Source organism: Arabidopsis lyrata (assembly GCF_000004255.2).
Source record: "Arabidopsis lyrata subsp. lyrata unplaced genomic scaffold ARALYscaffold_3, whole genome shotgun sequence".
Taxonomy (NCBI): Eukaryota; Viridiplantae; Streptophyta; class Magnoliopsida; order Brassicales; family Brassicaceae; genus Arabidopsis; species Arabidopsis lyrata.
The window spans coordinates 11,462,379-11,484,228 of NW_003302553.1; the positions used below are offsets into that span (position 1 = coordinate 11,462,379).

Genomic DNA, 21,850 nt, shown 5'->3' on the forward strand with positions numbered 1-21,850 from the left:
CTCCATTATCTGAATAAAGAGTCTGTATCTTTGCTTGAAAACGATTTTCGACCAGCGTCTTAAACGCAACGAATGTTGACTTGACTTATGATTTTTGTTGTAAGGGATAGAGCCAAGTGTAACGAGTGTAGTGATCTACAAGCACTAGATAGTATTTGTAGTTATCATGAGATATGATAGGAGAAGTCCAAACATCTGTGAAAATATATTCAAGTGGTGAAGAAGATTTAATGGAGGAATTTGCAAAAGGCATTTTATGGCTTTTATTAATGGAGCAATCAGAACAAGAAAGTTTATTGGTAGAAGCAACAGTAACTGGAAGAGAAAACTTTGAAATTAAAGTGTTTAAAATAGAAGACGAAGGGTGACCTAAACGAGAATGCCAAAAGGAGAGAGTGGTCTTGGGACTAGGTGTTGTGAACAGAGTTGTAGCTTTCGGATTAGTCACTAGCCACTCGTAGAGTTCGTCTTTAGTTCTCCCTTGGAGCAATAGGCTCCCCGTGCTCAAGTCCTTCACCTGAAAAGAAGCAGGGAAAAATTCCACCGATACTCGATTAGTATTGCATAAGCGATAGACGGAAATCAGATTCTTCCTTATATTCTGAACATATAACACTTTATGCAAATTCAAGTTACGAGTTTGAGAAGGTAAGGAAGTGGAACCAGTTTTTGTTATCTTAAGACTTGTACCATCAGCAATCATCACATCTTCACCTCCATTGTAGGGCTGGTGGAGAGAGAGAGCATTCAAATCCGAGGTGATATGGTGAGTACTCCACTGTCTAGGAGCCACGGGTTTGCTGGGTACTGTCCACCGACGACGAGATTGGCGCGAGGCTACCATGGTGTGAATGGTGAAGGAGCTGAGAAACTTGACGAGGACTGCATTGCTTGCAGCTGAGGACAACGGCGAGCGTTATGTCCTTGAATATTGCAGATTTGACATTTCCCCAAATACGGTTTGAACGTGCGTTGACCGGATTTGTTGAATGTCGAGGGCTGCCAGTTGGTGTTGGAGTGGTTGCCTTGATAGCTTTTCTTGTTCTGATTTGAGTTGCGATTGTTACCAAAGTTACGTTGCTGCGCCATGTTGGCCGTTACCGGGAATGAAGCTGACACAGGGACAACGGCGGAGAGGAGTTTTGATTCGTGATTAAGGAGCCTCTCATGGATTTTCGTGAGAGTAGGCGGGTTATCTTTGCCTTCGATATGATCAACGACAGTCTTGTAGATGTCAGGAAGGCCATTGAGGATGTTCTCCACTTGTTCTTCATGATCCATAGGTTTCCCTAGGATAGCAAGTTGATCAAGACGAGTAGTGTGAGTCTGCATATACTCGTCGATGGTCTTGGTTCCCTTTGTGAGTCGCTGGATTTGTTGTCGTAGTTGCTTGATGTGTGCATAGCTCGGCTTGGCATACGTATTGCTGAGTTTCTCCCAGATCTGAGAAGACTTGGTAGCTCTCGACACCAATGACTGAACCGATGGTGAGATGGCTCCGATTAAGGCACTGAAAATGAACTTGTCTTGTCTTTTCAGAGAGTGTACATCATTTGTGGTGATTGTTTGTGGCGGGATCTCGACAGAGACAACATCATTTGTGGTGATTGTTTGTGGCGTGATCTCGATAGAATCATCAAGGTAACCCGCAAGCTTATACCCATCAAGCAAAGAGTGGATTTGAAGGCTCCACATTAGGTAATTGGTAGAGGTTAGTTTTGTGACATTTGATGTGTTGATGTTGTAGAGTGTTTGTGGGGTAACAACAATGGCGTCGTCGGAGGTGGCTGGGATTCCAGTGGATCTTGCCTTGTTTTAGTTAATATATGTTGAGATGTATTTTTGAAATATTTGGAATTTGACCATTTCAGTGAAAATATGCTGCAAGCCTGCAATTTCTCTTCTCATGTATGAAAATTTTGACCAAGAATGGCGAAGAAGCCGCTCAAGATCTTGATTAGTACTCCCTCCGTTTTCGAATAGTTGTCGTTTTAACTATATGCACACAAATTAAAAAACTATTAATGTTGTTAGTTTTTCAATATAAAAATATCATTAATTATCTACCTAAACATAATTTAACCAATAGTAAATCAAGTTTCATAATAAAAATAAATATAAAAAATAAAAAAGTAATAAATTTTGCATCGAAAACTGAAAACGATAACTAATTAAAAACAAAAACATTTCTCTAAAATGACAACTATTCAAAAACGGAGGGAGTACCATTTTAAAAATTTGTTCCGTGTTAAAATTGTGTAATAAAATCATCTATTATGTGTAATGATGTAATGGAATCAAATTATATCTTAAATTAGTAATAATCTATAATCGCACGAATCTCTCTCTCTGAGACAATAACATCTTTACCATTAAGTACATAATTAAACAATTAATTAATTAAACTATATATAAAGAAAAAAGATTCTATCTTCAGAGTACGATGCCTAACTGTGACCATTACATACTACCGTTAGCTTTCTTCTCTAGACGTTGAGTTTCACGCGCCGCCGTGAGAAAATGCAGAAAGGACCGGAGCAACCGAGAGTCACTCTCTACATAATCCTTACCACCGCGTTTCTCTCTCTTTGTTTCCTCCTCTCTCTCTTCTCCTCTTCACACTCTTCATCTTCATACACCGGACGACCCGAAGATCTACGACCCGACCCGAGACTCTTTCCTTCTTCCTCCAAAATCGCCGCCGATACAGCTCCTCCTTCAATCGCTTACCTTATCTCCGGATCTTCCGGTGACTCGAGACGGATCCTTCGTCTTCTCTACGCTACTTACCATCCTCGGAATCGATATCTTCTACATCTCGATAGCTTAGCGACACAATCTGAACGAGATCGGATCGCTGTTGCTGTACAAGATGTACCGATCTTTAGAGCTGCAAGGAACGTTGATGTTATTGGGAAGCCTGATTTCGCGTATCAGAGAGGATCGTCTCCGATGGCTTCTACGCTTCATGGTGCTTCGATTCTTCTTAGATTGTCAGGAGCTTGGGATTGGTTTGTTAATCTTAGTGTTGATGATTATCCTCTCGTTACTCAAGATGGTTTGGATTCTTCTTGCAAAATTCTCTTTGATTTTTGTGTTGTGTTTGTTTTACTGATTCAGAGTTTGATTTGTGTAGAGCTTCTTCATATAATGTCACATTTGCCTAAGGACTTGAATTTTGTGAACCACACTAGCTACATTGGCTGGAAAGAGTAAGATTATGCTTCTCTTTAGTTTCACTTAGAGAGCCTTTGTGTTGTAGGCTGGATTTGACTCCATAGAGCCAAGATTCAGTGTTTTCAGGATCAATGTAGTAGTGGAAATTTGAGTAATTTCTCTTGGTTTCTCGTAGGTCAAGGAGGTTGAAGCCAGTTATTGTTGATCCAGGGCTCTATCTTGTGGAGAAAACCGATATGTTTTTCGCTTCACAGAAACGAGAGTTGCCTAAGGCTTTCAAGTTATTTTCAGGTATACGTTTCCCATTTTCTGTTCTCTGCACTTCTCTGTGGATTATTGCTAAACAGTCACCTTGTTTGTTCTTTACCATATTTAGTATGTTGTGCAATCAATTGGATTGATTAACATTGGTTTGTTCGATTGAAGCGCAAACTTCATATATAAAGTCACAACTGACATGATATTATGGAAGGTTGTTTTTTCCTAATTATGCTGTTCTGTAGAAACTTAATCCCTTTTTCTTTTACAAGGTTAGCAGTTTGTTCGCGCACATTTCATAATTTGGTAGGTAGACACATGATAGTAGATGGTAGAAATAGTTGATAAGTGTAGGTGAAAGCTTTATAACTGTAAACCTGCTTAGAAGAAAATAGACTACATGATGTCTTGTTTATCAGTTGTGCTATTAGTTGCTTAAGCAGATAAGTAAGGAAAGAGAAGCCAGAGTCTAGAAATTGCTTACAATGGTTCTCATTACTGTAACATTTTGTTGGTTGTTTAACAAAATAGTCCTCCTGTTTAATAGCATAATTAGGAGAAAGAAATCTTTGGAGGGGAATTAGGAAAAAGAATAGCATAATTAGGAAAAAGAACTAACATATCTGAAAAGAAGGGTTTGAGATAATGTTATATGTCTTTGATGATTATACTAAATGCAATAATCTCTTTTTGGCAGGTCCATCTTTCTCCATCTTAAGCCGTAATTTCATAGAGCACTGTGTCTTAGGCACTGACAACTTCCCTCGGACTCTACTCATGTACTTGTCCAACACACCTGATTCCCTCTCCAACTACTTCCCAACTATCCTCTGCAACTCGAATATCTTCAAAAAGACCATCATCAACAACAACTTACTCTACCTAGCTTCTAATGACACTTCTAAAGAAAAATACCATCAGCTTGATCACAAAGAGTTCACAGAAATGGTTGAATCCGGAGCAGCATTTGCAAGAGGATTCAGGTTCGATGACACTGTCCTTGATCGCATCGATCATGAACTTCTGGGACGCAGACCTGGTGAAGCTGTGCCAGGTGGTTGGTGTTTAGGAGATTCTGGTAAAAACCGCAGCTCGTGTTCTGTCTGGGGTGACTCGGGCATTCTTAGGCCCGGTTCTGGTTCTGATAGGCTCGAGAGACGAATTGTTGAGCTATTATCAAACGATTGGTTCAGATCGCACCAATGCATATCCGAATGATCCTCATCGCATGTCCAATAGAGTACATAGTTGTCCAACACGAAGAAGATAACGGTAATTTTATGCTTCTGTATCTTTAGAGAGAGTTCCACTTCCACATTGTAATCTATGACTTTGAGAGTGTTTGTTCCATTGTTGTAAAAGAAACATCTCAAAGCAAAGAAATGAAACGACTCGGTTCATTAATTTATTTGGTTAAAGTCTTAACCGGTATAAAATCCCGGTTTTTATCTAATTCTAAACCAAACCGTGTTTCTTATATATTTGAATCCGTGATTCTCGCACAACTGGTTGAAGCAGCGAATTAGCGAATGGAATCAAAATCAGAGCAAAACGAGTGGAGCTCCGGCGTGTGGGCTAACTTAACCGCCGTCCGGAAACAATCGCCGCTAGTTCAGTGCATCACCAATTTCGTCTCCATGGATCTCGTCGCCAACACGCTTTTATCCGCCGGTGCATCTCCGGCTATGGTCCATTCCGTCGTTGAGATTCCTGATTTCACTCCTCATATTCACGCGCTCTGCGTCAACGTTGGAACACTTACACCTGACTGGCTTCCGTCGATGAAAGCTGCCGCCGAACTCGCTTCTAAGCTTGGAAAGCCTTGGGTTCTCGATCCCGCCGCCGTGAGTTGCTCCGGATTCCGATTAAAAGCGTGTTTGGAGCTCATCGAGCTAAAACCTAGTGTAATTAAAGGAAACGGTTCTGAGATTATTGCTCTCTCCTCTGCTTCACGTGGACAAACTAAGGTATATATGGTAACTTCAAATTGTACTGAGATTCACAATGATTCGAGAATTTGGTGATGAGAGGTTTTGATGATTGTTAGTGTATAGTAGTGAATGAACTCTGGAATTCATTCGAAGTTTGTTCATCAGAAGTTGTACTGAAGTTTTTGCTAATGTATGAGTTGTTTTTTTGTTAGGGTGCTGATAGTTCACATGAATCTACTGACGCTATAGAAGCTGCAAAGTCATTAGCTCTGTCAAGTGGTGCTGTTGTTGCAGTGTCCGGAGCTGTTGATATCGTTACCGATGGGAAACAGGTTATTGGCGTTCACAACGGGACGAAGATGATGCAAAAGATCACTGCAACTGGATGTTCTCTAGCTGGTTTGGTTGCAGCGTTTCTCGCTATTGATTCATCACGGGTGCTGCAAGCTACAGTTTCCGCTATGTCTGTCTTTGGCATCGCAGGTGAGTTGGGTGAAGCGATGGCAAATGGTCCAGGTTCATTGAGAATGCATTTGATAGATTCTCTTTATGGGTTGGATGAAACCACAGTGCTTAAACGTGTGAATATCACCAGGTTGAGTTGATGTACATGAATCTTTTTCTTGGAATAAAGTTTCTTAAGATATCTCTGCAACGTCCTTGATCGTTGTATATCGTTCAGCTCTAGGTTATGGTAGATAGGACTCTCATGGTTATATACTTTTGACTGAGTTTTATCGCGTTGTTTATCCTTGGATTAGAGTTTAATTTGGGGTTGCTGTGTCAAAACCTTGAGTAATAAGTGGCAGAATTCTTTTTGTGGTCACCATCTTAGGCTTTGGGCAATGTTCAAAATACACTTTTAACAACTTTAGAAGCTTCAGGGCTTTCTATGATTTGCTTTCAATCAATAACTGTTACATACAACAAAAAAAAAGAACATTCACACGCACACATACACATGCAGAAGTTTAAAATCTTCTGGGACGGCTCTTTTTGTGTTGTTTTAGTACTTCAGATGGACAATGATCCTCAGCAAAGACTCTGCTCCATCCACTACATGCTGACCTGATGGAATCAATGGTCTGACCTCTGCAAACCCACAAGCGTTCTTGAACCTACCTGTTCCTCCAGTCACTGATAGATGCGACATGGCACTTCCGATCCTGTAAATTCCGTAGAAGTTGAGGTTGTCATTGTACTCGCCACCTTCAAACATAGCTGTGAAAGCCATCATCTGTGTGCTTCCATCTGCAGAACTTGCAACATAAACTCCTTGAGCCTTACCAAGCGGCTGCGAACCCAAGTCAGGACCAGATGTGAGTATGTCATCGATCACGGTAATGGTACCAAACCCAAGACTCAGACCATCAGGACCCAACTGAGTCTGAATCCCATTCAGGTTCTGCCCAGAGTAGGCTGTACCAGACAAGCCTGTCCCAAGAGGTACACCGTTGATGCCGTTAACCGTTGGGAGTGCGCCGTTTGCATTTGGTATGGCTATACCGTTTTGGGGAGGAGTGAAACCAATCTGCTTAGCAAACGGGACCTGACCGTTGTAAATGTTGCCGAGCAAACCTGTGATCGGCCTTGCCGTGGGGCTACTTCCTCCAAGTAAATCATGCATGTAGAGTTCGAAAATAGGGTCTTCAGGTGCAGGATCAAGTGCTGCTACAAACACAGCAATTGTGAACAAGATTACAGTTAAAAGCAAGAATGGTGATTGCTTGATCATCATTGCAGTGTGGAAAGGAGATATTGAACTAATTGAGATTGTTTGATGAATATGTGAGATGTGTGCAATTGTCTTTAAATAGAGAGGTGTGGATTGTGAAGTTGTTGCGATTTCTGATTTTGTGTAGTTGTTGAAATGTGTTCTTTATATCTGTGTAATCAATGACGGACCCAGAAAAAATATTTACCCGGGTCATTTAAATATGAAACTATATTATTTAGTATATCGCATAATAATATTATTCAAGTATAATGAATCTGAAAAAAATATTGTGGTTTTCACTACTTTTCGACTAACAAAAACCTATATAAAACAAAAGAAAGGAGAAAAATTTATCAAAAAGTGTCAAACCGGGGAATCGAACATGGGTAATGGGGTGTCAATAAGCATAAAATTACCAAAACTGTTGCTTGCTTTTTAAGAACTCTAATACATAAGACAAGTATAATTATTTTACCCAGGTCACTTGACCCTCCTTTCCCCTGAATGGGTCCGCCCCTGCGTGTAATCTGTTTTCTTCACAAAAATATGTGAAAATCCAAAAATAATAACGTCAGAGAATGATAGAAAACTCATATATGTACCAATTAGCGTCTTTGATTTAGTGGTTACCAAAACATTTTCATTACAATTTATACTAGTTGTAGCTGAATTTGGTGGTTTAGGTTGCATAATTTTGAATTAGTTCATAATGAGAAATTTTTTTTTTGTTGTTTGAATTAGTTCATACTAAAATCCAAAACACGAAATTCTTATTATTCCACCGTTATTTATTTATTTTAAAATAAATTAATAATCATATAAAAATGAAAAGTAATAATAATCGTTTACTTTGTGCGCCAATTCAATCTGGGAAATAAGATTTGCAATTTGCACAACAGTATCCATTTTGCGAAACCCTAAATTCCCAAATGTCATTCGCCGAGGAATTTGAAGCTAGTAAGCAATCGTTATCTTCCTCGAATCGTTTTTATTCTAACGAACTGTGATATTTCTCGCTTTATTTCGTTAGCAACATTGACGAGAGAGTGATTCACTAATTTATATGCGTTGTGATTACCTTTAACTTAAGATTGATTTACTTAGAATATCGAAAATCATTGCTTCTCTCAGAACATGTGAGCTTTGATGTGAGATTAGCCTATTGTTGTTATTCCTTAAGCATGATCAGTTTTGTGACAATGTATTTCTGATATCCATCATAGTGTTTAGGGTTCTTGGTGTCATGGTTTACTCTTCCTTTGGATATTAGACAAAATATTTGACGTCTTTCCACAATAATGAAGCAACTCTTTCTTGATATCTCTGTGCAGATCTTGTTTCGCTGGCTCATGTTTTGCAGAAGAAATATGCTCTCCTCCGTGATTTGGATAAAAGTTTGCAAGGTAACAAATCATATCAATCGTGTATACAGTAGATTAAAGCATCAATGTTGTCATCATGTTTCCTTTTTTAACTGAGTAGTAACTTATTCTTGATTAGTAGTAATTCCTTGGAAAAAGGGTACCGCAGAGATGAGTTTTAGTCATTTCACTAAACCCATTTCTTTGAAATTCATGCTCTGCATAGTTTGTTGTTTGCTGTGTTTTAGTATAAAGTAAGACTTTGTAAAGCATCTATATATGCCCTTTGTTTATTTGTTATGTGGATTGCTTTCATCTTTGTTTGTGTATTTTGTGTTTTAAGCAGAAAACCAAAGACAAAATGAACAACGATGTGAAAAGGAAATAGATGATATAAGAAAGGGCAGAGCTGGAAATATCACACCCAATATCTCTCTTACACAGTTCTCAGAGGAAGCACTTGATGAACAGAAACACAGCGTCCGGATCGCTGACGAGAAAGTCGCACTGGCTATGCAGGCATATGATCTGGTATGCTTCTGAAATTTCTTTTCTTTTTGAAAGGACACTTCTCTGTTATGGTGTCTGACTTCGGATTTGTGTAGCTTAAGTTTGGAGTTCGGTTTAACCTTGTGGATTGTTCGATATTCTTTAAAGTCATTATTTTTCAGATAATATATTGCTTCAGGTGGATATGCATGTTCAGCAACTTGACCAGTATATGAAAAAATCCGAGGAGATCCGCAAAGGTCACTATTTGGCTTCTGTTATTCTTTTGTCTTAATTTTTTTGAAGCTTGAGCTTCTCTCTTATCATACTGAGTAATAAACATAAAACGGTTTCTATCAGAGAAAGAGGCTGCTGCTGCTGCATTAGAACTGGAGAACAATGGGAAAGCCGGGAATGCTGGTGAAGGTGGAAGAGGAGGGCGAAAGAAGTAGGTGGCTTTCAGCCTCATCTTTTATATCATAGCATATGTTGCTCAATCAATTACATCGCCTAAACCTCAGCAACATGAGCTTAAGACCACTGAAACCATTGTCACTGTGAAATATGAAGTTAGGTCCAATGAAACCATCCATTTAATGTTGTGACAGGACAAGGCTAGCAACAGCAGCGTCAACAGCAGCAGCATCAACTGGGATGACTTCAAGTAATATGGATTTGGATCTGCCTGTGGATCCAAACGAACCAACTTACTGCATCTGCAACCAAGTTAGCTATGGCGAGATGGTTGCGTGTGATAACAATGAGGTATGGTTTCTTGAAACTAATGTCTCTTTTCACATCGTGAGACACTCTTTGAGACTGAAAATAATATTCGATGCAGTGCAAGATTGAGTGGTTCCATTTCGGTTGCGTCGGTTTGAAAGAACAACCCAAGGGGAAATGGTACTGCCCGGAATGTGCTACAGTCAAAAAGAGCAGGAAAGGTCGATGATTTCAATCTTCACGTCTGCTATAATCCAAACAGCTTCGTATCTACTGTAATCCAAACAGTTTAGTATATCAAACCATGTCAGATGTTGCCATATTAACTATGGATTGTAGAAATCTTGTTTTGTTCTTAAGCTCTTTTGTTTGACAAAATTAATAAATGACTCTGGGGTACTGATACATCCATCAATTCAGAAGCGAAGAAGCCATTTAATGAAGGTAATCATTACGATACTTATAGAAAAAAATATGATGCTTATGGTCTAAAATTTTTCCAAGTGTGCTGTTTATTGTGAAACCAGTGATTGGGCAACAAAATCAAAGACAAAGACTCCTAAAAGAATCGCATCTCTTTTCTTAAGTTAAGATAATTGGTGAAGGAGAGAGAGTTTAGTGATTATAGTCCATGCCTCCCACATTTGTCTCCTGTTGACTCGCCTTTGTCTTTTGGGAAGCTTAAACAACACCAGAGCGGTCCTGCTCACTTTCAGAGGGTCTGTCCATCAGATCTGTCCTGATCCTGATCACTTTCATAGGAGTCTATGGTACTAGCTATCACCATATGCACATATTCACCTAGTTTTCATCAAGAGTTAGCTAAAGACAATCTTCAGATAGATCAAAAGTGAAGTGATGTTGGATGTGAACTCAACTAAACTTTTAGCTGCACCATAACCGAGGTCCAGGTTATCTTGCTCCAAGAGCTTGCCAACTGAAGCAGCACCTTCAAGTATGGAGAAATTGTGTGAACAAGAGTCTGGCAAACCAAAACTCATTAATCATTAGATCAGATGGTCTTCATTTTAGATAATTGCTAACCTTCAATGTGTTTTGAATGATCTGCATCTTTTGGTCAAAGTTGGCTGTGTTAAGCTTTTCCAACTCCTTTGCTGCATATCATCCGCACCTCTACTTTCTTTAGCACTTCCAACAACCAAATTCAAGGTGGTAGAAACCTCTAACCACCAAATAGAGAATGGGTGTTACAGTGACAATCATTCATTCTAAACGACTGGCCTTTTCTCCACACACACCGGCAGAAGCCATTGACTTTTCCAGTGGCCACTACCAATAATCCTTGCAAGAACAAGCACCATCCTTAAAATGATGAAACCGATTTGTATCTCTCACAATGATTTCCCTCCCAACCGCCTTTGACGCCAACTTGATTGCTGAATGGCAATCCCCACAAACCCGGATGTTTTTCTTGATGTGTATGGTTGATCCAGGAGGGGTGTTGAGAAGCGCAAATGCCAAAGCAATTTTCTCACTATGATATTGTAAATTCACTTCCCTCTCCTGTTGATCCACATGGACTATTACATGGCTAGTGTCTGGCACATATCCCAACTCCTTGATCTTTGCTAAAACCTCTTCCCACTTCCGAGCAATCTCCTCCCTCTGTGGATGACGTTCATCATTTGCCACAAACATGTGGATTGCATTCTCAATCTCTACCCAACTGCAAGCAGGTTCCTTCTTCACTCCACTTTCCTTCATCTTCTTTCTCACTCTCGCAGCATCGTTCCATCTGCCACCTGATGCATAGATGTTATATAGTATTACATGGGGACCAGGGTCGTCTGGGTCAAGTTCAAATACATGCTCAGCGGCATAAGCTCCCAATTCCGTATTTTTATGCATTCTACAAGCATTAAGCAGGGCTTTCCAGATGGCTGCAGTGGGTTCTATTGGCATTTCTTCGATGAATCTCAGTGCCCTATTAAGATCACCGGCTCGCCCAAGAAGATCTACGATCGTGACGTAGTGCCAAGCCTCGAGTACTATCCCATCTTTCTTCATCAATTCATAGTAATGCCACCCTTCATCTAGAAGACCAGAATGGCTGCAAGCTGTAAGCACAGAGAGAAACGAGATTTCATTGGGACGAATCCCGCCCCTCCTCATTTCTTCGAACCAGCACACTGCTTCGTTTCCAAATCCATGTTGGGCATAAGCAGTCAGCAGCGAGTTCCAAGACACCACATCCCTTTTAGCCAATCTATCGAATATTTTCCTCGCGTCATGGATGCTTCCTGATTTCGCATACATGTCAAGAAGAGTGTTTCCTGCGAAAGCCACAAGCTTTTCACCGGATTTAATCATATACGCATGAACCCATTTCCCTTGCTCCAAGAACCCAGTACTGGAACAAGCACCAAAGAGGCTAGCATACGAGAAATGGGAGGGTCTAAAACCCTCTCTAAGCATCCCTTGAAAAAGCTCAAGAGCCTTCTCTGTACCACATCTCCTAGCATGGCCAGCAATCAGAGCATTCCAAGAAACATCATTCCTGCTCTCAAGGGCATCAAAAACCAATTGTGCATCATCCATAAGACCATAGCGAGTGTACAAATCAAGAAGAGCACTACCAACATGAACATTCGAATCAAAACCACACTTAACACAAAACCCATGAAGTTGATGACCACAACAACCCCTTCTCTCAGCAGCAGCAGCTTTGATCACACTAGACAAAGTGAACTCATTAGGACTAAATCCAAATCTCAGCATCTGATTAAACAATACTAACGCATCAAAAGGTCTATCATGCTGCGAGTAACCAGAAATCAAAGTAGTCCAAGTAACAAAATCTCTCTCAGGCATTTTGTCGAACACTTTACGAGCTTCCTCCAAACTTCCGCATTTCGCATACATATTGAGAAGAGTGTTGTTCATAACGAGATCATGACGAAAGATAGATTGAATAAGATGACCATGAACGATCCTTCCCTGAGTGAGTAATTTAAAGACTGTACATTTCTTCAGCAGCGTGTTGTAGAAACGTCTATCGACGGGAATATAACTGCCCTCGAGATCATTGGATGGGAATTTTAAAGATTCGTCATCGGAATCTTCAGATAACGGTGCCGGAAGAGAATGTAGACGCCGAGATAGCTTCAGCTGGGAGAGGAGACGAGACGGGAAACGCAAGGCCATGGTCGTGATCATCAGAGATGCTAACCGGAGAGGAATATAACCGAAATGATTTGGTTATCTTCGGTTTGTGTTAATGTTTGACTATTGATATCAAATAACCGGAATAGAATTCGGTTCGACTTCATGGTAATTTGGATAATTCGGATTTTGCGGTTTTAGTTTTTTTTTTGGCTAATTTCATGAAATTGTTGCAGGACAATGACTGTTGCTTAATTTTGCTAAATCCTGGTTTTAGTTACGATCAAATTTGGGTATAACTACTATAATTTGAAGAGTCGGTTTATTGTTACCAGACCTGAACCAGAAGTAATGCAAAACAGAGATGATGCCTTAAGAAAACTTTGTTGATGCTAATCGTCTAATAACATTGCCAAGTGTGCTCTGTTTATTGTAAAACTTTTGAGGTTATTGAGCAACAACGACAAAGAAAAAGACTAGACTCCTAAAAGAATCGTATCTCTCTTCTCAAGTTAAATATGGTGGAAAAAAAAAGACAGAATTTAGTGGATCTAGTAGTCCATGCCTCCCATTCCACCCATGCCTGCTCCGGCTCCTGCTGACTCGCTTTCGTCTTTCGGAAGCTCAACCACTACAGCTTCAGTTGTCGTCAACAAAGATGACACACTGACAATGAAAAAAGCAAGTATTTAGACTCATATATCAGGGTCGAAAAAAGAACATTGTTAAGTTTTCGCTTTTGATTACCTCGCAGCATCAACCAGAGCTGTCCTGATTACTTTCAGAGGGTCTATGATACCGGACTTCACCATATCCACATATTCACCTATAGTTTTTTCTCCACAGTTAGCTAAATACAATCTTCAGATAGAACAAAAGTGGAGTGATGATGGATTGTGAAACTCACCTTTAGCAGCATCATAACCGAGGTCCGGGTTATCTTGTTCCAAAAGCTTGCCAACTATAACAGCACCTTCAACTCCAGCATTTGAAGCGATTGTGTAAACAGGAGTCTGGTAAACCAAAATCCGTTAAAACAATTCCTTGTCACGAATCATCAGATCAGAAGATTTTCGATCTAAAGAATAGCTAACCTTCAATGCATTCTGAATAATCTGGACACCAATCTTCTGGTCAAAGTTGGCTGTTGGAAGTTTTTCCAACTCTCTTGCTGCGTATAAAAGAGCCACACCTCCTCCTGCAAGTGTTTTGATTTGTTACTTTAGCAAACTTTTTAGCTTTATGACAACAAGTGTTCCTCACTGGTGGAGACATACCTGGCAAAATACCCTCTTCAACAGCAGCTTTAGTGGCATTCAAAGCATCTGTCACTCTGTCTTTCTTCTCACCAACTTCAGCTTCACTTGCTCCTCCAATCTAAACACAACAAGCTCCAGAATTTATAACAAGACACTTACAAACCAGGCTTATTCTGGGACTACCAAAACATTTTAACGTGGACTAACCTTCAAAACTGCAACACCTCCAGAGAGCTTAGCCAACCTTTCTTGCAGTTTTTCCTTGTCATAATCTGATGTGCTCAGTTCAATTGCTGACCTAATCTGTTGATTTAAATACCAAGCAATTAGACCGATAACTATTTTACACCTTCAATTCATCTGATTATAAATAATCTTGCAAACAGAAATCCTACCAACTGAATATATCAGCGAGTAAGGATAAAAACCAACCTGTTCACATCTTTCCTCAATGCCTTTCTTGTCGCCAGCCCCATCAAGAATAACAGTGTCGTCCTTGGAGACTGTAACCTATAAAAATAGCCAGACAAGTCTCAACTACACTTACAATCAACAAGGATATGCTGATAATGTAATAGTCAATCTAACTTCATACTAATAGCCACCATGTCCTATATCAGTTAAGGTTTCAAAGGCTACCTTTTTGCAGGTTCCTAGCATGCCCAGGTCCACCTTCTCCAGATTCATGCCAAGCTCATCTGTGATAACCTGTATCAAGCCAAGTCAATACTCTTCCATTGTCGACAAGGTTCACAAGACTGACACATTACGCAACAAATGTACTACCTCTCCACCAGTAAGGGCAGCAAGGTCTTGCAAATTGGCCTTCCTATTCTCTCCAAATCCAGGGGCCTTGATGGCACAGACCTGTAAGGAGGAAACTCTTAATCTCAAAGCAAAGAAGATCATCCCTATAAGTCAGGAGACAGAGTAGTAAAAGCTTCAGTTGGCCAAACCTTGATTCCGGCGCGGAGCTTATTAAGGATAAGAGTTGCAAGAGCATCACTTTCCACATCTTCAGACACAATCAACAGTGGCCTTTGCCTCTGTAAGATTTTATATGGACAGCAGAAACCACATTAGACGGCCTTTCACACAGCATTTTCATGAGAAAATGATTCCAAATTTACTATGATGATAAAGCATACATACCTTCAGAGCCAACTCCAACACTTTCACTATAGAGTTGATGCTTGAGATCTTCTTTTCATGGATAAGGATGAGAGGATCATCTAGTTCCTACATGGATTGAATTCCCATTCAGTAACTTCTATAATTGATTTGACAGATCAAGAAACCTAATTGAGCAGGGAGTAAAACACTTACACATTTTTGGGTTTTTTGATTCGTGATAAAGTAAGGGGACGTATAACCTCTGTCCAATTTCATCCCCTCTACAACTTCCAACTCGTTAAACAATGTCTTCCCATCCTGCAATGCATTTTACCCGCGTAAGAATTATGGTTTGACCAATATATAAGTAGCAACGTAAGCAATCATTGCGATTTACTTACTTGGATTGTGATTACACCTTCTTTGCCAACCTTCTCCATAGCCTTTGCAATCAGTTCACCAATTTCCCTCTCTCCATTAGCAGAAATGGTCCCAACCTGTGCAATCTCTTCAGATGTGCTGATCATCCTAGCCCTGCTTTTAAGGTTTGTCACCACAGCATCAACTGCCATGGAAATACCTCGTCGCAAGTCCATTGCATTCATTCCTGCGGCAACTGATTTGCATCCTTCGGTAAATATAGCCCGGGTGAGTACAGTAGCACAAGTAGTACCTGCAGGACAAGTTTTGGTAAATAGTCTGGCAAAGTTTCTACAACTATGAACCTCAAAAATCAATCAAAGTGAAGTATCTTACCATCACCAGCAACATCATTAGTAGCATTTGCAACCTGCTTCACAAGACTAGCACCAACGTTCTTAATTTTGTCTTTGAACTCAATGCTTTTAGCAACAGTAACACCATCTTTTGTCACTTTAGGAGCACCCCAACTTTGCTCAATCACAACATTACGTCCCTTCAAAATTAGAAACACAGAGAGCAGAAAGTCTTAGACTAAACTCGATACATAATAAACAAGTCACCCAAATCACATGCTAAGGAAACCTCTAGCCAAATCAAGCCTAAATCAAATCAAAATTTGTAGAAGAAGAAGAGTACCTTTGGACCCATGGTGACTTTAACAGCATCGGCAAGATCTTCAACACCCTTAAGCATCAAAGCTCGAGCTTCAACACCAAACTTAATTTCTTTCGCTGCATAGTTCCTGCTCCAGCTCATTCTGCTGGAAACCTGGCTAGTATTTTGAGCAATCCTGACAACAGAGAACAAAAAATAAACCATTTTTATAATCAAAATCGGGATAAAGCTAGTAGATTTAGCGAACCCAGATCAATTGAAGGAGACTAGATCAAAACCCAAATCAATATAATTCCTCATTTGGTTCCATTTTTAAGTAAACCCATCAGAAAATTGAATCAAAAAGACGAAGGAAGTGAGTTCTTACCTTGCCTTGGAGGCGAGGTTAGAAGCGAAACGATACATGGTGACTGAGAAGGAAGAAGATTAACGATGAAGAAGATGGCGAGGAAGAGATGATTCTGATGAGCAAGTTAGATCAATGAGAACAGGCGGAAGGAGAGATGAAGAGTGGAGGACTTAATAAGCGAAGGGAGAAGAGTCTAGAAGCAGCTGCTACTTACTATATGAGCCTTTTAGGGTTTTAGGCCTCTTTAGGGTTTAACTTAATTTCAAACTTAATCGTTAATTTCATTTTCCAATTTAATTTCTGCATTTTTTCGCCCCAAAAAAAAAAAAAAATTTCTCATCTTTTGTTAAATAGCATTTGTGATTTTGCCGTATCAAATTTTATATTGCATGAGCTAAATAACATGGAATCGAACCGAACCAAACCAACAGTAATTAAATGATTCGGTATGGATTTGGTTACACCTAAAACTAGGTCTGGGCAAAATAACCGGAACCGAATACCCGAACCGAAAAACCCGAGAAAATATCCGAACCGAACCCGAACCGATTTTAAAAAATACCCGAATGGATCCTAGACCTCCTACCCGAAAAAAAACCGAACCAAACCCGAACCGAATTTAATACCCGTGGGTACCCGAATACAAATATACACCTAAAAATATTAGTTATATTTATACTTATAATATCCGAAATACCTAAAATTACAATCATAAATCCGAATATACTAGGTATTTTTGAGTAATTCGGATACATTTGGATATATTTGGTTAAAAAGTAACTAATGATGTAGTTTACTTTTGGGTAATTTTAGTATTTTTAGATATTTTGGTTATATTTGGGCAAAGAGTAACCAATGTATTTTTGAGAAATCGGGTATTTCGGTTAGATTTGGGTATATACTAGTAAAAAACCCGAACCCGACCCGAATTCGGTTATTTTTGGTTATTTTCGGGTATTTTGCTTTTTTATTAAAATGACCGAACCGACCCGAACCGACCCGAACCCGAACCGAACCCGAACCGAATTTTTAGAATACCCGAATGGGTCTCGACCCCCTACTCGAATAAACCCGATACCCGAAAAAAAAGAACCGAACCCGAACGGGTATCCGAATGCCGAGGCCTACCTAAAACCCTCATTAAATTACCACACTAGTACAAAGTTTTTGGTGTAGGTTTGGTTCAGTTCTACAAAACCGATCGGTTTTTCGAGTTCTTAAGATTGAATTTGAGATGGTATTAGTTTGTTTGGTTGGTTTAGCTATTTAACAAGAAAAGTATAATGTACGTAAAACCCTAGAACAGTAGAACCAAAACGTGGTATGGCTTTTTGGCCTAACTTCAAAGAAAAATGTTTAAGAGTTTTTTCACTCTATATAAACAATGATTGTGCCTCACATGGACAATGATAGCTTAAATTTGTAGCTATATGGTGGTCATTGCTCATTTCATTGATATATACAAGTTTGTGTCTGCACATAAAATCATCAATTTTAAGTCTATCTCTAGCTATAAAGGATAGACAATTGGAAAGCACCCAATGAGTTCGTTGTTAGGGATATTGAGAAAATGGTTCATATCTGCTATTGATAATTATTGTGTAGTTCTTAAAAATTTATGCATGTCAGATGTGCTACACTGCTACTCATATAGATGAGAGTTCATTTGTTACTAGGAATGTTGTAGTATGAGAGATCTTTTGACCAATAATTTCAGTCTTAAAGAAAAATACTCGATTATTTTTTTAGGTATTTTCTAATGAAATATAAAATATGCAATGTTTTCTATAAAAAAGCGCGAATGAAATCAAGCCGAATAAAAATATTTGCTAAAGTTAAATATATTGTCAAAAATTTACAATAATTATATTTTTAAAAGAGTTATTTATGCTTATACACCATCAGATCGATAAAATGCACTTGAATGATTTATTTTATTTTCTTTATCATTCCTTCATTTGTGACAATTGGGTTAGAAACAAATTCTTAAATATGCAAAGATGAAAAGCGTTAATATGAAATGAAACAATCCAAACTAAACCCTATATTAAACAAAGACCTAGATGATATAGTACCAAAAAGGTTGACCTTGCTTCTAATTTCTTTTCTAGTTTTCTTCATTACTTTACTTCGCGTCTTTAGTTGTCCTAAAGTGTAGGAATTTGAAGCTTCTATTGATTTTAAAATTTGTCAATTTCTCTCTTTAAAAACATGAGTAGTTTGGTGGGCTGTCGCCATGTTCCACGGGCCACATTGATGTTCTTATTTGTTTTCTTTTCATGTCATATGTGTCCATCACGACTCATTTCTCTCCATTTTTTTTCTTTAGTTAATTACAAGCTCAACGTATTCTTCTCTTATTTTTTTTCCTTGAAAAGTAAAAAATATAATAAATTATGAACAAATTCATTTTTTTTTGGTGAACAATTATGAACAAATTCATTACCCACTCATACATTTTTTTGACAAAAAAATAAATAAAAAAAGTTATTTTTTGCCTACATGAAATCTAATTATTAATATCAATATGCACAAACAACATTAACTGCATCAGCAAACACAACGGTAACTTCTTTCTCAAACTCCGAAGACCTGTCCCAGTCCGGTTTTTATAAATCGTTGGTCAAAACTCAAAATCAAATGTTAACCGATCACTTATCACAAATAATCACGTCAATGACCGTAACTTATTAAATACGTGTACATTTGGAATTTTTTGCCAATTCTTTTGATATCTATCTCTCTCTATATATATACTAGATTTACTCGCCCGCGCATCAAATTTTAACTGGCTACAATATAAAATGTTAAAAATAATCATAATCATTTGAATTTCAAAAACTATATATATATATATATTCATCATACTTATTTTACTTATATATATATATATATATATATATATTCATACTTATTTTACAAAACAATATACAACATAGAAATTATAAAATACATTTGGTAGGTACCACGTAATAACAAAAGTTATATAAGATCAATCGGTCTCGGTAGTCATCAATGAACTTTTATCAAAATTTGACCTATTCGTACCTCATACTAAAAGTAAATTTGCTGAGTTTGAACATCAATTTATGAAAATGTATAAACGTAATATTCATGCCGTTTCAATAGGTTTGGAGAGCACATTTTACCTATTGAAGCAAGACCATCATACCTTAAAGAAAGTTTTGACCAAATCATGAATGTTTTTATCTTATCTATCCTACTACGCTTACATGGCTCGACGATTTAACTCGAGGTTGAATATGTTAGTCTGGTTTATAGTCTGGTTTACTAAACCAAACTATCTGATAATGCATACATATATCTGATGCTTCAAGCATTACTAAATTTCTCTTCAAACATTTTTTCGTCATCTTCTATAATGCACTTGTTCGCTACCCAACATCTACTATTCTTTTATCTTCTATGCTCACTTACATATAATAAAACTTTAAATTGATTCTTAATTCAAAACTATTTCCTCATTTTCATCTTCTTAGTTTATTTTTCTTTTATTAATTATATGGTTTCCACGCTTTAACGTAATATAATTATACGAAAGATATATATTTGTTAAAATTTCTTCAACAGTATTTATTTAGATTCTTAATTACCTATATTTAAGCAACTTCACCTTTTTATTTAGAAAGCAAACAATAATATAGATATAATTATATTATTTTAATTCTTATATTTTAATATAATTTAATATTAAGATACAATTAATCTTTCTATTTTTTCGTCAATGTGAATTTATACTATTACTCTCTTGAAATATAATTTTCAATTTCAAATATGAATTATTTCTTATATCTTAAAAAACTTATACAATCATACATTTACTATAACATTTAACCATTTATTTTTTAAATATAAAAATAATATTATTTTAAATAAATTTCTTCCACTTCATTATTATCTCTTAAAGTTAATGTTTCAATGAAATATGAATATCTTCTTATTATTAAAAACAAAAAAACTCTTATAGTCTTCCATTTCAATTGAATTCTTTTGTTCATCCTAAATTATATTTGACGTTTTCTTATTAAACATTTTTTTATTTTTAATAAGTTATTATTTGTTTGTAATTGTATAATAAATTTCATTAAGAATCCCTTTGTCCATCTTAAATAGCATTAGTATTTCTATGAAATTTTCATAATTATTTTTTTATTTCTTAATTAAATATTTAGGGATTATGTTCATTTTAAGTTATATATTGACAAAAAATTAATTTTAAGTTTTTTATATGTATATATGTTACACTTGTGTTATTATTATTCAAGTAACCTTTATTTAAAATTGTGCATTAATTGATGATTACTTCTTTGATAATGAGATGTAATTAACCATAAAATTAAATATTTTGAAATAATTATTAGTGGGATCCATAATATTAATTTGGTGATGATGTGGACACCCTAAGAGGAGAAAAACTCTCCCATTATATATATAGATTGCTAAGTTAATAAATTTTCTTAATAAATCAGAGTAACACAATTAATGTTTTTTCTTTTCATTTTGAGGGTCAAAGAGTTAAACAGTTAATGATAATCTCTCTACTAATTAATAGTCAACAGTTTCCAAATTAATGAATATCTTTACTAATTAAATCTATACAACTTTTATATATAACACATTAGCCAAAAAAATTAAAAAAAACTCTCGTAGAAAACAAAAATGAAGAACAAGTCAATTTATGGCTATATCATCATCGTCGTCACATTATTGTCGGTCGTGGCTCGAGTCACCCTAGCTCAACCTCCAAAGGGACATCCAGGAGCCGATATCAACCCGCAACAAACTCTTGCGGCTCATAACAAAGCCCGAGCAGAAGATGGGGTGGGTCCAATGGTGTGGAACGATACTCTTGCAGCCTATGCACAGAGCTTTGCTAACAAACGTATCGGAGATTGTGCTCTAACGCATTCCTCGGGACCTTATGGTGAGAATATTATTCTCGGGAGATATCCGGACTCCAACCTGAGCGGACCCGTCGCGGTTGGATATTGGATGGAGGAGAAACCAAATTACAATTATAAACTCAATAAGTGTGATTTTGCGTGCCATGACTATACTCAGATCGTTTGGCGCAATTCGGTCCGGCTCGGTTGCGGTTCGGTGAGATGTCAGAATGATGCGAACGTATGGATCATATGTAGCTACGATCCTCCGGGAAATATCCCTGGTGAACGTCCCTATTGATGTTTACTATAATGAATCTAAAGCATATATTGAGCTATGTGCTTTTATGATATTAATTAAACAAAGAATAAACTAATCAATGAAAATTTTATAGTTATTATGATTAA

At 37.6% G+C, this 21,850-nt stretch overlaps 7 protein-coding genes across 8 annotated transcripts; 4 read left to right on the forward strand and 3 right to left on the reverse strand.

Annotated features, from left to right (window-relative positions):
* Positions 1 to 2,434: 2,434 nt before the first annotated feature.
* LOC9321688 (beta-glucuronosyltransferase GlcAT14A) lies at positions 2,435 to 4,888 on the forward strand. The gene is made up of 4 exons (XM_021032039.1): positions 2,435 to 3,058; positions 3,137 to 3,212; positions 3,353 to 3,468; positions 4,133 to 4,888. Exons 1-4 carry the CDS (start codon positions 2,521 to 2,523, stop codon positions 4,651 to 4,653), a joined length of 1,251 nt encoding a protein of 416 aa, XP_020887698.1. The 5' UTR covers positions 2,435 to 2,520; the 3' UTR covers positions 4,654 to 4,888.
* Positions 4,889 to 4,936: 48 nt separating this feature from the next.
* LOC9319564 (hydroxyethylthiazole kinase) lies at positions 4,937 to 6,014 on the forward strand. Its single transcript, XM_021032040.1, has 2 exons — positions 4,937 to 5,402; positions 5,579 to 6,014. The coding sequence occupies exons 1-2, from the start codon at positions 4,965 to 4,967 to the stop codon at positions 5,969 to 5,971; spliced, it is 831 nt and encodes a 276-aa protein (XP_020887699.1). The 5' UTR covers positions 4,937 to 4,964; the 3' UTR covers positions 5,972 to 6,014.
* Positions 6,015 to 6,197: 183 nt separating this feature from the next.
* LOC9319565 (dirigent protein 16) lies at positions 6,198 to 7,104 on the reverse strand. Its single transcript, XM_021032041.1, has one exon. The coding sequence runs from the start codon at positions 7,102 to 7,104 to the stop codon at positions 6,373 to 6,375; it is 732 nt and encodes a 243-aa protein (XP_020887700.1). The 3' UTR covers positions 6,198 to 6,372.
* An 840-nt stretch (positions 7,105 to 7,944) lies between these two features.
* Positions 7,945 to 10,063, forward strand: LOC9321689 (PHD finger protein ING1). The gene is made up of 7 exons (XM_021031340.1): positions 7,945 to 8,040; positions 8,415 to 8,486; positions 8,791 to 8,975; positions 9,133 to 9,193; positions 9,294 to 9,381; positions 9,542 to 9,698; positions 9,775 to 10,063. The coding sequence occupies exons 1-7, from the start codon at positions 8,013 to 8,015 to the stop codon at positions 9,883 to 9,885; spliced, it is 702 nt and encodes a 233-aa protein (XP_020886999.1). The 5' UTR covers positions 7,945 to 8,012; the 3' UTR covers positions 9,886 to 10,063.
* A 58-nt stretch (positions 10,064 to 10,121) lies between these two features.
* On the reverse strand, positions 10,122 to 13,083 carry LOC9319566 (pentatricopeptide repeat-containing protein At3g24000, mitochondrial). Of its 2 annotated transcripts, XM_021031338.1 has the most exons (3): positions 10,701 to 13,083; positions 10,535 to 10,605; positions 10,122 to 10,457 (listed from the first exon to the last, which is right to left on the reverse strand). In XM_021031338.1, exon 1 carries the CDS (start codon positions 12,831 to 12,833, stop codon positions 10,947 to 10,949), a length of 1,887 nt encoding a protein of 628 aa, XP_020886997.1. In that variant the 5' UTR covers positions 12,834 to 13,083; the 3' UTR covers positions 10,122 to 10,457; positions 10,535 to 10,605; positions 10,701 to 10,946. The 2 variants fall into 2 exon arrangements, with proteins under 2 accessions (XP_020886997.1, XP_002885623.2); XM_002885577.2 differs by having other exon boundaries at positions 10,122 to 10,605.
* A 61-nt stretch (positions 13,084 to 13,144) lies between these two features.
* LOC9321690 (chaperonin CPN60, mitochondrial) lies at positions 13,145 to 16,820 on the reverse strand. Its single transcript, XM_002885578.2, has 16 exons — positions 16,557 to 16,820; positions 16,211 to 16,364; positions 15,908 to 16,067; positions 15,553 to 15,824; positions 15,365 to 15,469; positions 15,191 to 15,277; positions 14,995 to 15,084; positions 14,825 to 14,905; positions 14,678 to 14,746; positions 14,471 to 14,548; positions 14,246 to 14,341; positions 14,057 to 14,156; positions 13,874 to 13,977; positions 13,687 to 13,792; positions 13,527 to 13,605; positions 13,145 to 13,445 (listed from the first exon to the last, which is right to left on the reverse strand). Exons 1-16 carry the CDS (start codon positions 16,592 to 16,594, stop codon positions 13,331 to 13,333), a joined length of 1,734 nt encoding a protein of 577 aa, XP_002885624.1. The 5' UTR covers positions 16,595 to 16,820; the 3' UTR covers positions 13,145 to 13,330.
* A 4,347-nt stretch (positions 16,821 to 21,167) lies between these two features.
* On the forward strand, positions 21,168 to 21,850 carry LOC9321691 (pathogenesis-related protein 1). Its single transcript, XM_002883453.2, has one exon. It carries the CDS (start codon positions 21,219 to 21,221, stop codon positions 21,741 to 21,743), a length of 525 nt encoding a protein of 174 aa, XP_002883499.1. The 5' UTR covers positions 21,168 to 21,218; the 3' UTR covers positions 21,744 to 21,850.